The 16054-nt window shown below is 43.5% G+C and overlaps 1 protein-coding gene across 2 annotated transcripts in view; it reads right to left on the bottom strand.

The window, feature by feature from the left end:
- cacna1sa (calcium channel, voltage-dependent, L type, alpha 1S subunit, a) overlaps positions 1-16054 on the bottom strand; it is a 469610-nt gene that overhangs the window by 414574 nt on the left and 38982 nt on the right. For both annotated transcript variants that reach the window (XM_063065671.1, XM_063065672.1), the window contains exon 3: positions 10821-10960. In XM_063065671.1, coding sequence (XP_062921741.1) covers positions 10821-10960 — 140 coding nt within the window. The remainder of the gene's footprint in view (positions 1-10820; positions 10961-16054) is intronic.

Raw genomic sequence — 16054 nt, 5'->3', positions numbered from 1 at the left:
ATCTATATAAGCTTTTCCAGTCAGTTTTTATGTTCCCTGCCAGTTTTCTCTCATAATCTTTTTTCCCCTTCCTAATTAAGCCCTTTGTCCTCCTCTGCTGAACTCTGAATTTCTCCCAGTCCTCAGGTGAGCCACTTTTTCTGGCTAATTTGTATGCTTCTTCTTTGGAATTGATACTATCCCTAATTTCTCTTGTCAGCCACGGGTGCACTACCTTCCTTGATTTATTCTTTTGCCAAACTGGGATGAACAATTGTTGTAGTTCATCCATGCAATCTTTAAACGCTTGCCATTGCATATCCACCGTCAATCCTTTAAGTGTCATTTGCCAGTCTATCTTAGCTAATTCACATCTCATACCTTCAAAGTTACCCCTCTTTAAGTTCAGAACCTTTTCTGAATTAACTATGTCACTCTCCATCTTAATGAAGAATTCCACCATATTATGGTCACTCTTACCCAAGGGGCCTCTCACGACAAGATTGCTAATTAACCCTTCCTCATTGCTCAAAACCCAGTCTAGAATAGCCTGCTCTCTAGTTGGTTCCTCGACATGTTGGTTCAAAAAACCATCCCGCATACATTCCAAGAAATCCTCTTCCTCAGCACCTTTACCAATTTGGTTCACCCAATCTACATGTAGATTGAAGTCACCCATTATAACTGCTGTTCCTTTATTGCACACATTTCTAATTTCCTGTTTAATACCATCTCCGACCTCACTACTACTGTTAGGTGGCCTGTACACAACTCCCACCAGCGTTTTCTGCCCCTTAGTGTTATGCAGCTCTACCCATATCGATTCCACATCTTCCCGGTTTATGTCCTTCCTTTCTATTGCGTTAATCTCATCTTTAACCAGCAACGCCACCCCACCTCCTTTTCTTTCATGTCTATCCCTCCTGAATATTGAATATCCCTGAACGTTGAGCTCCCATCCTTGGTCACCCTGGAGCCATGTCTCTGTGATCCCAACTATATCATAATCATTAATAACAATCTGCACTTTCAATTCATCCACCTTGTTACGAATGCTCCTTGCATTGACACACAAAGCCTTCAGGCGCTCTTTTACAACTCTCTTAGCCCTTATACAATTATGTTGAAAAGTGGCCCTTTTTGATGCTTGCCCTGGATTTGTCGGCCTGCTACTTTTACTTTTCTCCTTACTACTTCTTCCCCCTTCCTTCCCAGACCCAATGAAGGATCTCGGCCGGAAATATTGACTGTTTATTCATTTCCCCAGGTGCTCCCTGACATACTGAGTTCCTCAATCATTTTGTGTGTGATTTCTAGCAACTGCATAAACTCTTCTATTTATCTCTTCAATAGCTCAGGCATCAAATGCTACAAACCCAATGACCTCTCTCTTTACTGTATGACTCTGTGACACTGAATCTCCAAAAGAAAACAGATCCCATGCAATTATATTTCATGGAGGAGGAGGAGAGGCTTTTTGAGCATTGATCAGCAACCAATCCAGACATCAGAAGTTTGCGATTTCACTCAGGTTCATTGCCCGAGCAGAAAAAATCAGTGCCAGATCGTGGCAGCTTACTTGAGCTCTGACCAGTGACCAATCGCAGTTTTGGGATTGATTAGCAAGACCAAATAAAAAGAAGGCAGGGACAAGCACAGCAGCCATCGTTGGAATGGACAGAGCTAGAGTGGTGATCTTGAGGCTTTAGCTCTTTGAGGCTTCAGTCAGAGAAAGCAAAAGAAAAAAAGCTTGAGGTGAAGTTTTGTTTCTTTCCTTCTTTACATAGAACATAGAAAACCTACAGCACAATACAGGACCTTCGGCCCACAAAGCTGTGCCGAACATGTTCTTACCTTAGAAATTACCTAGGGTTACCCATTGCCCTTTATTTTTCTAAGCTTCATGTACCTATCCAGGAGTCTCTTAAAACACCCTATCGTATCCGCCTCCACCACAATTGCTGGCAGCCCATTCCATGCACTCACCACTCTCTGCGTAGAAAACTTACCCCTGACATCCCCTTGGTACCTATTTCCAAGCACCTTAAAACTGTGCTCTCTCATGCTAGCCATTTCAGCCCTGGGAAAAAACTTCTGACTATCCACATGATCAATGCCTCTCATCATCTTATACACCTCTATCAGGTCACTTCTCATCCTCCGTCGCTCCAAGGAGAAAAGGCCGAGTTCGTGCTCCCCAATCCAGGCAACATCCTTGTAAATCTCTTCTGCACCCTTTCCATAGATTCCACATCCTTCCTGTAGTGAGGCGACCAGAACTGAGCACAGTATTCCAAATGGGGTCTCACCAGGGTCCTATACCATATAACCATATAACAATTACAGCACGGAAACAGACCATCTTGGCCCTTCTAGTCCGTGCCGAACTCTTACCCTATGCTAGTCCCACCGACCTGCACTCAGCCCATAACCCTCCATTCATTTCCTGTCCATATATCTATCCAATTTAACTTTAAACGACAACATAGAACCTGCCTCAACCACTTCTGCTGGAAGCTCGTTCCACACAGCTACCACTCTCTGAGTAAAGAAGTTCCCCCTCATGTTACCCCTAAACTTTTGTCCTCTAGCTCTCAACCCATGTCCTCTTGTTTGAATTTTCTCCACTCTCAATGGAAAAAGTCTAACCACGTCGACTCTATCAATCCCCCTCATAATTTTAAACACCTCTATCAAGTCCCCCCTCAACCTTCTATGCTCCAAAGAATAAAGACCTAACTTGTTCAACCTTTCTCTGTAACTTAGGAGATGAAACCCAGGCAACATTTTAAACCTCCTCTGTACTCTCTCAATTTTATTGACATCTTTCCTGTAATTCAGTGACCGGAACTGTACACAATTCTCCAGATTTGGCCTTACCAATGCCTTATACAAATTCAACATTACATCCCAACTCCTATACTCAATGCTCTGATTAATAAAGGACAGCAAACCAAAAGCTTTCTTCACCACCCCATCCACATGAGATTCCATCTTCAGGGAACTATGCACCATTATTCCTAGATCCCTCTGTTCTACAGCATTCTTCAATGCCCTACCATTTACCATGTATGTCCTATTTTGATTAGTTCTACCAAAACGTAGCACCTCACAGTTTTCTGAATTAAACTCCATCTGCCATCTTTCAGCCCACTCTTCGAAATGTCCTAAATCTCTGCAAGTTTTGAAAACCTACCTCATCATCCACAACACCACCTATACAGCTGCAACATTACCTCTGGCTCCTAAACTCAGTCCCACGATTGATGAAGGCCAATGCTCCGTATGCTTTCTTAACCACAGAGTCAACCTGCATGGTAGCTTTGAGTGTCCTATGGTCTCTGATCCTCTACACTGCCAAGAGTCTTACCATCAATACTATATTCTGCAATCAAATTTGACGTACTAAAATGAACCACCTCACACTTACCTGGGTTGAACTCCATTTGCCATTTCTCAGCCCAGTTTTGCATCCTATCGATGTCCCGCTGTATCCTCTGACAGCCCTCCACACTATCCACAACACCCCCAACCTTTGTGTCATCAGCAAATTTACTAACCTATCCCTGCACTTCCTCCCCAGAGAAGGGGTCCCAGAACAGATCCCCAAGGCACACCACTGGTGACCGACCTCCACGCAGTATATGACCCATCTACAACCACACTTTGCCTCTGTGAGCAAGCCAATTCTGGATCCACAAAGCAAGATCCCCTTGGATCCCATGCCTCCTTACTTTCTCAATAAGCCTTGCATGGGGTACCTTGTCAAATGCCTTGCTGAAATCCATATACACTACATCTACTGCTCTTCCGTCATCAATGTGTTTAGTCACATCCTCAAAAAATTCAATCAAGCTCATAAGCCACGACCTGCCTTTCACAAAGCCCTGATGACTATTCCTAATCATATTATACCTCTCCAAATGTTCATAAATCCTGCCTTTCAAGATCTTTTCCATCAGCTTACCAACCACTGAAGTAAAACTCACTGGTCTATAATTTCCTGGGCTATCTCTACTCCCTTTCTTGAATAAGGGAACAACATCTGCAACCCTCCAATCCTCCGGAACCTCCCCTGGGACGGCCAGAGCCCAATGATCCAAAAATGGGGACCATTGATGATGCAACATCTGCTCAGGACAGTAGAGACGCCAGCAGGATAATGAAATGCTCCTCTTGTGGGATGTGGGAAGGCATGGAGACCTCCAGTGTCCCTGACAACTGTACCTGTGAGAAGTGCATCCAGCTGCAGCTTCTACAATCTGCGTTAAGGAGTTGGAACTGAAACTGGATGAACTCTGGATCATTCAGGAGGCTGAAGGGGTGATAGATAGGACATATAGGCAGGTAATTACACCCAAGGTGCAGGTCGCAGGAAACTGGGGGACAGTTAGGAAGGGGAAAGGGGTTAGACAGCCAGTGCAGAGAACCACTGTGACCATCCCCCCCAACAACAGGTATATCACTTTGGATATTGTCGGGGGAGATGACATAACAGAGGAAAGTCACAGCAGTCAGGTCTCTGGCACTGAGTCTGGCTCTGTGACTCAGAAGGGAAAGGGGGAGAAGAGGCACGCTGTGGGGATAGGGGATTCGTTAGTTAGGGAAACAGACAAGAGGTTCTGTGGGCGAGAACGAGACTCCCAGATGGAATGTTGCCTCACAGGTGTCAGGGATCGAGTCCTCAGATTGAGTGCTCAGCATTCTTGAGTGGGAAGGTGAACAGCCAGCAGTCGTGGTCCATGTGGGTACCAATGACAGGGGTAGGATGAGAGACGAGATTCTGCATGGGGAGTTCAGGGAGTTAGGGGCTACGTTAAAGGGCAGGACCTCCAAGGTTGTGATCTCAGAATTGCTACCTGTACCATGTGCCAAAGGAGCCAGAATTAGGAAGATTATGGTTTAACACAAGGTTAAAGAGTTTGGTGTAGGAGGGAGGGCATAAGATTTTTGGATCATTGAGCTCTCAGCCATGAAAGGTGGGACCTGTACCAAAGGGACAGTTTGCATCTGAACTGGAGGGGGACTAATATCCTACTGGAAAGGTTTGTTAATACTGCAGTGTGGGGTTTACACTAGTTACAGGGGGATGGGAAATAGAGTGCCAGAACAGTTAGTGGAGAGGTTGTGGAGGCAGATGTTGTAAGACCTTCAAGTCAGAAATCACAAGGTCGGGCATGGTGTGACTAGTGTCCTGAGCTGTGTATATTTCAATGCAAGAAGTATCGTAAGAAAGGTGGATGAGCTCAGGGCATGGATCGACACCTGGAATTATAACGTTGTAGCCATTAGTGAGACTGGATTGCAGGAGGGGCAGGACTGGCAGCTCAGTATTCTGGGGTTCTGTTGTTTTAGACGTGACAGAGTGGGAGGGATTAAAGGTGGCGTTACTAGTCAAAGCAGTGCTCAGACAGGACAGACCTGAGAAATCAACTAGTGAGGCATTATGGTGGAACTGAGAAATAAGAAAGGTAAGACCATGTTAATGGGGCTATATTACAGACCACCCAGCAGTCCGAGGGATTTGGAGGAACAAATTTGTGAAGAGATTTCTGGACTGTTCAAGAAATGTAAGGTTGTTACAGTCGGTGATTTTAACTTTCCACACATTAACTGGGAATCCCATAACTGTAAAAGGACGAGAAACATAAGATTGCTATAGTAGGTGATTTTAACTTTCCACATATTGACTGGGAATTCCATACTGTAAAAGGATTAGATGGGATAGAGTATGTCAAATGTGTTCAGGAAAGTTTCCTTCATCAGTATGGGGACGTCACAATGAGAGATTGTATGATATTTGATCTGTTAGGGAATGAGACAGGACAGGTGACAGAGGTTTTTTGTAGGGGAACTCTTTATACTTTATACTTCATTGTCGCCAAACAGTTGATACTAGAACGTACAATCATCACAGCGAAATTTGATTCTGCGTTTCCCGCTCCCTGGATTACAAATTGATAGTAAATATTAAAAATTTAAATTATAAATCATGAATAGAAAATAGAAAAATGGAAAGTAAGGTAGTGCAAAAAAACTGAGAGGCAGGTCTGGATATTTGGAGGGTATGGCCCAGATCTTTGCATGTAATGATCATGATGCCATTAGTTTCAAAGTAAACATGGAAAAAGATAGGTCTGGTCCATAGGTTGAGATTCTAAATTGGAGAAAGGCCAATTTTGATGATTTCAGTAATGATCTGGTCAGTGTAGATTGGGACAGGCTGTTTTCCAGCAAAGGTGTACTTGGTAAGTAGGAGACCTTTAAAAGCAAAATTTTGAGAGTACAAAGCTTGTACATGCCTGGCAGAATAAAAGGCAAGGATAACAAGTGTAGGGAAACTTGGTTTTCAAGAGATATTGAGGACCTGGTTAAGAGAAAAAAGGAGGTGCATAGCAGGTGTGGGCAAGTAGGAACAAGTGAGGTGTGTATGGAATATAGGAAATACAAGGAAAAACAAGAAATAAATCAGGAGGGCTTCTCTGCGGAAGGCAGAGGGTCGTGGTGGAGGGTGTACATTCAGATTGGACGATTGTGACTAGTGGTGTCCCACAAGGATCTGTTTTGGGACCTCTACTTTTCGTGATTTTTATTAACAACCTGGATGTGGGGGTAGAAGGGTGGGTTGGCAAGTTTGCAGACGACACAAAGGTTGGTGGTGGTGTAGATAGTGTAGAGGATTGTCAAAGATCGCAGAGAGACATTGATAGGATGCAGAAGTGGGCTGAGAAGTGGCAGATGGAGTTCAACCCGGAGAAGTGTGAGGTGGTACACTTTGGAAGGACAAACTCCAAGGCAGAGTACAAAGTAAATAGCAGGATACTTGGTAGTGTGGAGGAGCAGAGGGATCTGGGGAGTACATGTCCACAGATCCCTGAAAGTTGCCTCACAGGTGGATAGAGTAGTTAAGAAAGCTTATGGGGGTGTTAGCTTTCATAAGTCGAGGGATAGAGTTTAAGAGTGGCGATGTAATGATGCAGCTCTATAAAACTCTGGTTAGGCCACACTGTGTCCAGTTCTGGTCGCCTCACTATAGGAAGGATGTGGAAGCATTGGAAAGGGTACAGAGGAGATTTACCAGGATGCTGCCTGGTTTAGAGAGTATGCATTATGATCAGAGATTAAGGGAGCTAGGGCTTTACTCTTTGGAGAGAAGGATGATGAGAGGAGACATGATAGAGGGGTGTACAAGATAATAAGAGGAATAGATAGAGTGGATAGCCAGCACCTCTTCCCCAGGGCACCACTGCTCAATACAAGGGGACATGGCTTTAAGGTAAGGGGTGGGAAGTTCAAGGGGGGATATTAGAGGAGGTTTTTTACTCAGAGAGTGGGTTGGTGCATGGAATGCACTGCCTGAGTCAGTGGTGGAGGCAGATACACTAGTGAAGTTTAAGAGACTACTAGACAGGTATATGGAGGAATTTAAGGTGGGGGCTTATATGGGTGGCAGGGTTTGAGGGTCGGCACAATATTGTGGGCCGAAGGGCCTGTACTGTGCTGTACTATTCTATGTTCTATGTTCTAAAAGAAGGTATGAAGTTGCCCTAGCAGACAAGGTGAAAGAGAATCCTCAGGGATTCTACAGATATGTTAAGAGCAAAAGGATTGCAAGGGGCAAAATTGGTCCTCTGGAAGATCAGAATGGTAATCCATGTGTGGAGCCAAAATAGATGGGGAAGATCTTAAATGTATTCTTTGCATCTGTATTTACTTGGGAAACTGATACAGAGTCTATAGGAGTGAGGCAAAGCAGCATCAACTTCATAGATACTGTATAGATTACAGAGGAGGAGGTGTTTGCTACCCTGAGGCAGATCAGGATGGACAAATCCCCAGGCCCTGACAAGGTGTTCCCACGGACACCATGGGAGGCAAGTTGCAGGGTCCCTAGCAGAGATATTTAAATCATCCTTAGCGACAAGAGAGGTACCAGATGATTGGACAATCAGCAATGTTGTTCCACCGCTTTAAAAAGGCTCTAAACAGAAACCAGGAAATTATAGGCCGGTGAGTCTGACATCAGTTGTGGGAAAGTTTTTGGAAGATAACGGACCGGATATGGCTTCGTGCATGTTAAGTCGTGTTTAACCAATCCTATAGAGTTTTTCAAGGAAGTTACCAGGGAAGTTGATGAAGGCAAAGCAGTGGATGTTGTCCACATGGACATGAAATTTGACAAAGTCCCCCATGGGAAGCTGGTCAAGACAGTTCAGTCACTAGGCATTCAAGATGAGGTAGTAAACTGGATTAGACATTGGCTTTATGGGAGAAGCCAGAGGATGGTAGTAGGTGGTTGCCTCTCTGACTAGAGGCCTGTGACTAGTGTGCCGCAGGAACTGGTGCTGGGTACTTTGTTGTTTGTCATCTATATCACTAATCTGGATGATAATGTGGTTAACATGATCAGCAGATTTGCAGATGACACCAAGACTATGGGTGTATTGGACAGTGAGGAAGGCTATCATGGCTTGCAGAGTGATCTGCATCAGCCGGAAAAATGGGCTGAAAAATGGTCGATGGAATTCAATGCAGATAAATGTGAGGTGTGCACTTTGGTAGGACCAACCAGGGTAGGTCTGACATAGTGAACAGTAGGGCACTGAGGAGTGTGGTAGAACAAAGGGATCTGGGTCCATGATTCATTGAAAGTGGCATCACAGGTAGATAGGGTTGTAAAGAAAGCTTTTGGCACATTGGCCTTCATAAATCAATCTATTAAGTACAGGAGATGGGATGTTAATTTGAGGTTGTATAAGAAGTTGGTGAGGCCTAATTTGGAGTATTGTGTGCGGTTTTGGTCACCTACCGACAGGAAGGATGTAAACAAGATTGAAAGAGTACAGAAAAAATTTGCAAGGATGTTGCCAGGTCTGAAGGACCTGAGTTATAAGGAAAGATAGAATAGGTTAGGATTTTATTCCTTTGAATGTAGAAGCTTAGGAGGGGAAAATGGCACCTAATGTGACTCCTTTGCTTGCATCTACGGAAACAACTCTATTTCCATCTTTAACATCTCTATTTTTCCCTTTCAGGGTTCTTTTGGAGACCCTGACCTGGAGTTACATGCCGGCTTCTGTTCTTTGTGGGAATAGGACCCGCTCTCAGGGTTTCACGACTGGCCGTTATTCAATATGCCAAGGATGTAGCCTAGGATATTGGCTCGCCTTTGGAGTTTCGGGATCTCGTGGCTCTGGAGACGGGTGGGCCAAAAGTCGGTGTCTCTGCAGGAGTTCGGTGTGTCGTGGGAGATGGAAGATCAAAAGCAGCTATCTGGCTGCTGGCTGTGTGCCTAGAGACCCAAGTTCTTTGGGCACAGAGCTCTGAAAAAGTGACACAACTGACTTTTAATATCGTAAACCAGCGAGCTGTTTGTTAGGTCTCCCCCCTCACTGTGAAATGGAGACATCTCTTTCTCCCTTATTAGAGAGAGAGAGAGAGAGAGCCTGTGGTATGTCAAATACCGGGTAAATGAGTAGTCTTTGGGGCACTGCAAGTCTGTGTCTTTGCTGCATGCTTGAGTGCTCAGTGGTGGGTTCTGATGCTTTTTTTTTGCTTTGCTGCTACTTACATGTGTGAGGGGGAGTTGAGGTTAGGGCATTGGGGTTCTAACATTTAACTGTCATTCATTCTTTGGGAACATTCCCCTGTTTTCGTGGATGGTTCCGAAGAAAAAGAATTTCAGGCTGTATATTGTATACGTTTCCCTGATATTAAATGTACCTTTGAAACCTTTGATTCAGAGGATATTTGATAGAGGTATACAAAATTATAAGGGTAAACACTAGCAGGCTTTTTCTACTGCGGTTGAGTGGGACTACAACTAGAGGTCATAGCTCAAGGGTGAGAGGTGAGAAGTCTGAGGGGAGCATGAGGGGAAGCTTCTTCACTCAGAGGGTGGTGAGAATGTGGAACAAGCTGGCAGCAGAAGTGGTGCATAGGAGCTCAATTTCAACACTTAAGAGAAGTTTGGATAGGTACACGGATAGTAGGGATATGAAGGGTTGTGTCCCAGTACAGGTCAATAGGAGTAGGCAGCTTTAATAGTTTTAGCATGGACTAGATGGGCCAAAGGGCCTGTTTCTGTGCTGTGCTTACCTATGATTCTATGACTCTAGTGTAGTGTTCTAATTTGTTCTCTATTTCATTTAAATGGATAATTTGTTCCTCAGTTAAATGATAGTTTTTTCTCTTTTATATCTTTTTAACTCTTTCCATGAAACTTCAGCTAGTTGGGTCAGCCGCTTAATTGAGCCAAGATATAGTGGCCCTTCTGTGTCCCTATCCATTGTAACGTGATGGTGGGTGCAGTCGTTAAACCGCTGGGGAGAAAGTCTCTGTGTCCCAATCCATTGTAACGTGATGGTGGGTGTAGTCGTTAAACCCCCGGGGATGAAGTCTTTGTGTCCTGATCCATTGTAATATGATGGTGGATGCGGTTGTTAAACCCCTGGGGAGGAAGTTTCTGTGTCCCGATCCATTGTAATGTGATGGTGGGTGTAGTCGTTAAACCGCCGGGGAGGAAGTCTCTGTGTCCCGATCCATTGTAATGTGATGGTGGGTGTAGTTGTTAAACCCCTGGGGAGGAAGTCTCTGTGTCCCGATCCATTGTAATGTGATGGTGGGTGTAGTTGTTAAACCCCTGGGGAGGAAGTTTCTGTGTCCCGATCCATTGTAATGTGATGGTGGGTGTAGTCGTTAAACCGCCGGGGAGGAAGTTTCTGTGTCCCGATCCATTGTAATGTGATGGTGGGTGTAGTCGTTAAACCGCCGGGGAGGAAGTTTCTGTGTCCCGATCCATTGTAATGTGATGGTGGAAATTGATCAATACAAGTTCTTACCCAACAAACACAATGACAAAGTCCAAGATGTTCCAGAAATTCCGTAGGTAGGCATCCGGGTGAAAGAGGAATCCATACACGATAATTTTAAGAATTGCTTCTATCGTGAATATTATCAGAAAGATATACTCAACTTTTTCCTACAGGAGAGAGAAAGAAAGAGAGTGTGAGAGGCAGAGGCAGAGGGAGAGAAAGGAAGGGAGAGAAACAGAGAGGGGGGACAGAGAAAGAGAGAGAAGGGGACTGTGAGAGACAGAGTGAGAGTGAGGGAGAGAAACAGAGGGGGAGAGAGAGAAGGGGAGTGTGAGAGACAGGGAGAGATAGTGAAGGAGAGAAACAGAGGGAGAGAAGGAAAGTGAGAGACGGAGAGAGAGCGAGAGAGAGAGAGAGGAGTGACACGAGGAGATGGGGGAGAAAGACAGAAAGAGTGAAGGGAGAGAAGAGAGGGGGGAGAGAGAGCAAAGTGGAAGGGGAGGATGGGGAGAGCGAGGGGGTTGATTGTGCAGTTTGTCCACCAAAAGAAATCCTTTGTCATTAAATAATTGACAATAAATGGTGTTGCAGGAAATGGTGTTCAACATACTTCAGTCTCAGTAACTGGGGTATCCCCTTTTCCCTCTGACACACCCCTCGCCATGCTCCCAAGACCAGGAAGAGTCTTCCCGCAGTGTTACATGCAGCCCAATACTCAATGGACCCATCGTCCCGTCGCCCCAGGTCTGTGCCTGGCCTCTCACTGCAGCCTGGACCCAGGTGACGGAAAGTGTGACAACACTTGCAGGCTGCTGCCAGCACGTCCTTGGGTTGTGTTCACTGTTAACGCAAGCAAGACATTCCACTGTATGTTTATGTGTAATGTGTTAAATGAAGCTGATCCACATCCAACAGGCAGAGGCACCTCTTTGGGATGATCCCATTCTACAGAGTTATTATTCAGTCCTGATGAAGGGTCTCTGCCCAAAATGTATTCACCTCCATAGTTGCAGCCTGACCTCCACCATTTCGTGTGTGCCTTTGAGGGATTTTCTGGCATTGGAGAGGATCCAGAGGAGGTTCACTAGCATGAATCCGGGAACAAAAGGGTTAAAGTATGAGGAGTTTTTGAAGTCTCTGGACCTGTACTCACTGGAGATTAGAAGAATGATGGCGGGGGGTCTCATTGAAACCTACTGAGTATTGAAAGGTCTAGTATAGTGTGTGTCAAATGGTTGTTGTGATACATCGAGAGTGGTAGTGCAGTGGGTAGTGCTTGTCACTCTCACTTTCAGCTTCCACCGCCGGCTGGCAGTCTCATGAAAGGACAGCTGAATGTGTAAGGCCTTTCCAACAGCAGGCCTCAAGTCGTGCCTCTTCATTGGCGATGCATGGCAACTGAACACCGCTTAGACTTAGGCTGAACTACAGAGGGCGGGGAGGAGGTCTGACCCCTGCACACGTAGCACGCAGGCCCACTGGTGTGTGGACACATCCTGGTGCTCATAAACCATATCCCCAGCTATGGGTGAACAGTTCCACTGCATTGTGGGCAGCTTCGGGAGAGACGAACGCTGCAGGAGTAAACCCAGACGGAACATCCGGAGTGGAGCCCCGAAGGCAGCTGGACGTCACTGAACATCCTTCCGGCAGCTTCTGCAGGCTTGAGGCAGCATGTGTTCCCCTCAGTAGATGCTGCCTGACTTGCTGAGACCATCCAGCATTTTCTGTGTGTTGTTGAATATTCATTATCTCCAGGTAACAAATTTATTTTTACATTATAAAATATTACCTGTTCTCTTTACTCAACACTTTAAATGTAAATTCAACCCACATGTCTGTGAGTCAGCAGTCATTTCTATGAGTCTGCGAGTCCATGAGTCCAAGAGAGTGAGACAGTGGCTGGGTGAGGAAAGGGGTCTGTTTTGCTGTTGTTGTTTTGTTGCTGTTTGCGTTGGCATCAGAATGTGAGGTGATACTTATGGGTTTCCCCAGCACAACCTTTGGATGTGTTGGTTGTTAACACAAATGAGGCATTTCACTATTTGTTTCAATTGACACAGATAAATAACCAAAATCCATATCACTGTACTCACTGGAGTTTAATAGAATGGCGGGGGAGGGAAGATCTCATTGAAATGTGTCAAATGTTGAAAGGCCAAGATAGAGTGGATGTAGAGAGGATGTTTCCTATAGTGGGGGAGTCTAGGACCAGAGGACACAGATGTCCCCCGCTTTTCGAACGTTCGCTTTACGAAACCTCACTGTTACGAAAGACCTACATTAGTAACCTGTTTTCACTAACAGAAGGTGTTTTCGCTGTTATGAGAAAAGCAGCACGCAAAAAAAGGCAGCGAGCGATAAAAGGCAGCACGCGCCCCAAGCAGCCAAGCTCCTCCCCCGGAACTGCATTCTTGCCGACATTGCTTAAACACGTGCTTGTGAGGAGCAGCCGTTGGCAAGATGAGTTCTAAGGTATCGGAAAAGCCTAAAAGAGCTCATAAGGTTGTTACACTTAGCGTAAAACTAGACATAATTAAGCGTTTCGATCGTGGTGAATGAAGTAAGGACAAAGTGAGTTTGGCTTGTGGAAGTTGACGAAAATGATGTTTTTTTTAAATTTTATTTTTATTTGGATAAGGAATTCACAAATATCATGTACTTTTTTCACACATATAACCTTTTCCATTTTTTTATATGTATAAAACTACAATTATTTATACATTCTTAAGTACACATTGAGATGATATAAAAGGAAAATAAACACTTAAATAGATAATTATGTACTGTGGTAAATCTAACCTATTAGGCTAAGTAATGGTATTAGTTGTTAAGAAAAATGGTAATAATAGTTTCCATATAACCCTTCTGGACCATTTCCACTGGTCCAAAATGTTGTATATAAGCCTATGTAACAACCATTGTAGGTGTTTAATCCTAATTTGTTCATGCTTGCTCCTGCCCGCAGACATAATTATCCAATCCCTATGTACTTATTTACTTAATTTTTTCATTTTTTTATCCCTTTCCCAAATCTTTCCCTTTACTTGTGTTAATTCTCTATTTTCCAAAAGAAAACAAAAAAAAAGACATTTAGACTAGGGGTGCTTACGTTAGCAATATTACTGTGTTGATGAGAAGAGCAGTATAAATCATTAGGAGAGTCATCTAAAGTCTGCTCGCATTGGGGTTATATATTCAATCCATTTATTCCAGATTTGATAAAATTTTTCTTTTTGAATTCTCAGGGAGTAAGTCAACTTTTCCATTTTAAATATTTCCAAGATAATTTCATGCCAATCTTCTAATGTAGGTGGTATCGGATTTAGCCATTTTCTAGTGATTGATTTCTTACTTGCCGCTAAGAGGGCCTGCAGCAACTTTATATCTTCCTTCTGTTCAAGAAACAATACATGCCCCAAATAGAGCATCTCAAAGTTCAGAGGTATCTGGGACCTAAGTACCTTAACTAATGTTCTATGAATACCTTCCCAATATAGACTTAATTTAGGGCAATCCCAGAAAATATGAAAATGATTTGCCTCCTTGGAGCCGCACCTTCTCCAACACGTCACGTTTGTATCTTTATATTTTTCCTGATATGGGGTCTTGAAGTATCTTATAATGTTTTTCCAACAATGTTCTCTCCAAGTCGAAGAATTAGTCGAGAACCATTGAAAGCTGCAGATTTTCCCCCAAGCCTCCTCTGAAAGTACCAACCCCGCTTCTTTCTCCCACTTCTCTTTAATATACAGTGTATTTACATTTTTAGCATGGGAGAGTGCATTATATAATCGAGAAACTGATTTACTAGGTATTGAACTGCAAGCCGAATTCAGAATCTTGAAAAATTCTAATTCTACTGTTGATAGGTCTGTATATCTACAACTCTGGTTAACATAGTTTCGTACTTGAAGGTACCTAAAAAAGTCATTATGTTCTAGGCCATGTTTGTCCTGCAGGATTTGGAAACTTTGTAATACTCTTTTATCTATAAATGAGAGGTAGGTTGTAAGACCTTTCTTTATCCATAGCTCAAATCTTTTATCTCCTCTGTTGGGAAGGAATTCAGTATCATATGCACACCATCTAAAGAGTTTAACATGTTATTAATTCCACATGAATTAACCACCTTCTGCCATACTTTTAACGTAAGATTTATCCAACTGTTTTAAAATTTTTCCAACTGGGCCATCAATCCTTTGTCAGCTATTGAGGCCTGTAGAGGAAAACTGTCAACTAATCCAAATTCTATTTCCTTCCATCTAGCCTTATATTCCCTATTACACCAATATAACAGAGGGATTATCTGTGAGGCATAAAAATAATTTCTCAGGCAAGGAAGAACCATACCTCCTCCTTCCTTCCCTAACTGTAAGGTGTTATATCGAATTCTAGGTTTCTTTCCTTGCCAAATGAAGCGGGAAATCCATTTGTCCCACTCCCTGAATTGATTATCATCCACCTCCACCGGTAAAGTACGGAAAAGATACAATAACCGAGGAAGAATATTCATTTTTATAGTATTCATTCTTGAATTTAAACTTAAAAAGGGGATAAGATTCCATCTATGCATATCTGCTTTTATCTCTGAGATTAATAGCCCATAATTTACCTGTGACAGTGTTGAAAGATCCTTCGGCAGGGTTATTCCTAAATATTTTAATGATTTAGCTTCCCACTTAAGATCGTATGTATCCTGCAATTTTTTGGATGGTGTATAATTTAGGGACATAACCTGCGTTTTCTTTACATTTATTTTATAACCTGATATTTTCCCAAAGTCATCCAACAGTGTAAACAATCCTATAAATGATTTTTCTGGTTCACTCAGATAGACCAAAACATCATCTGCGAATAACGCCACTTTCTGTTCAATCCCTGCCACCTTGATACCTTTTACGATTTCGCTCTGTCTTATTAGTTGGGCAAGCGGTTCAATATATAGCGCAAAAAGGAGAGGAGAAATTGGGCATCCCTGTCTAGTGCCTCTCTCTAAGATGAAGGAGTCAGAGAGGTCCCCATTTATCTTAATTCGGGCTGTAGGGCTGTCATATAGAGTCTGAATTACTTTAATAAACTTTTCTTGAAAGCCGAATCTTCCTAACACTGTATAGGAATGCCCAACTAAACAAATCAAAAGCTTTCTCAGCGTCCAATCCTACTACCATTGTCTCTGTCTCGTTCTTATTAACCTGCTCTAGTATGTGCAGAGTTCTCCTTATGTTGTCCTGTGTTTGTCTTTGTTGAATAAATCCAGT

Source organism: Mobula hypostoma, chromosome 13 (assembly GCF_963921235.1).
Source record: "Mobula hypostoma chromosome 13, sMobHyp1.1, whole genome shotgun sequence".
Taxonomy (NCBI): domain Eukaryota; kingdom Metazoa; phylum Chordata; class Chondrichthyes; order Myliobatiformes; family Myliobatidae; genus Mobula; species Mobula hypostoma.
The sequence above is the reverse complement of the archived record's forward strand: the minus strand, read 5'-3'. Positions and strand labels throughout refer to the sequence as shown.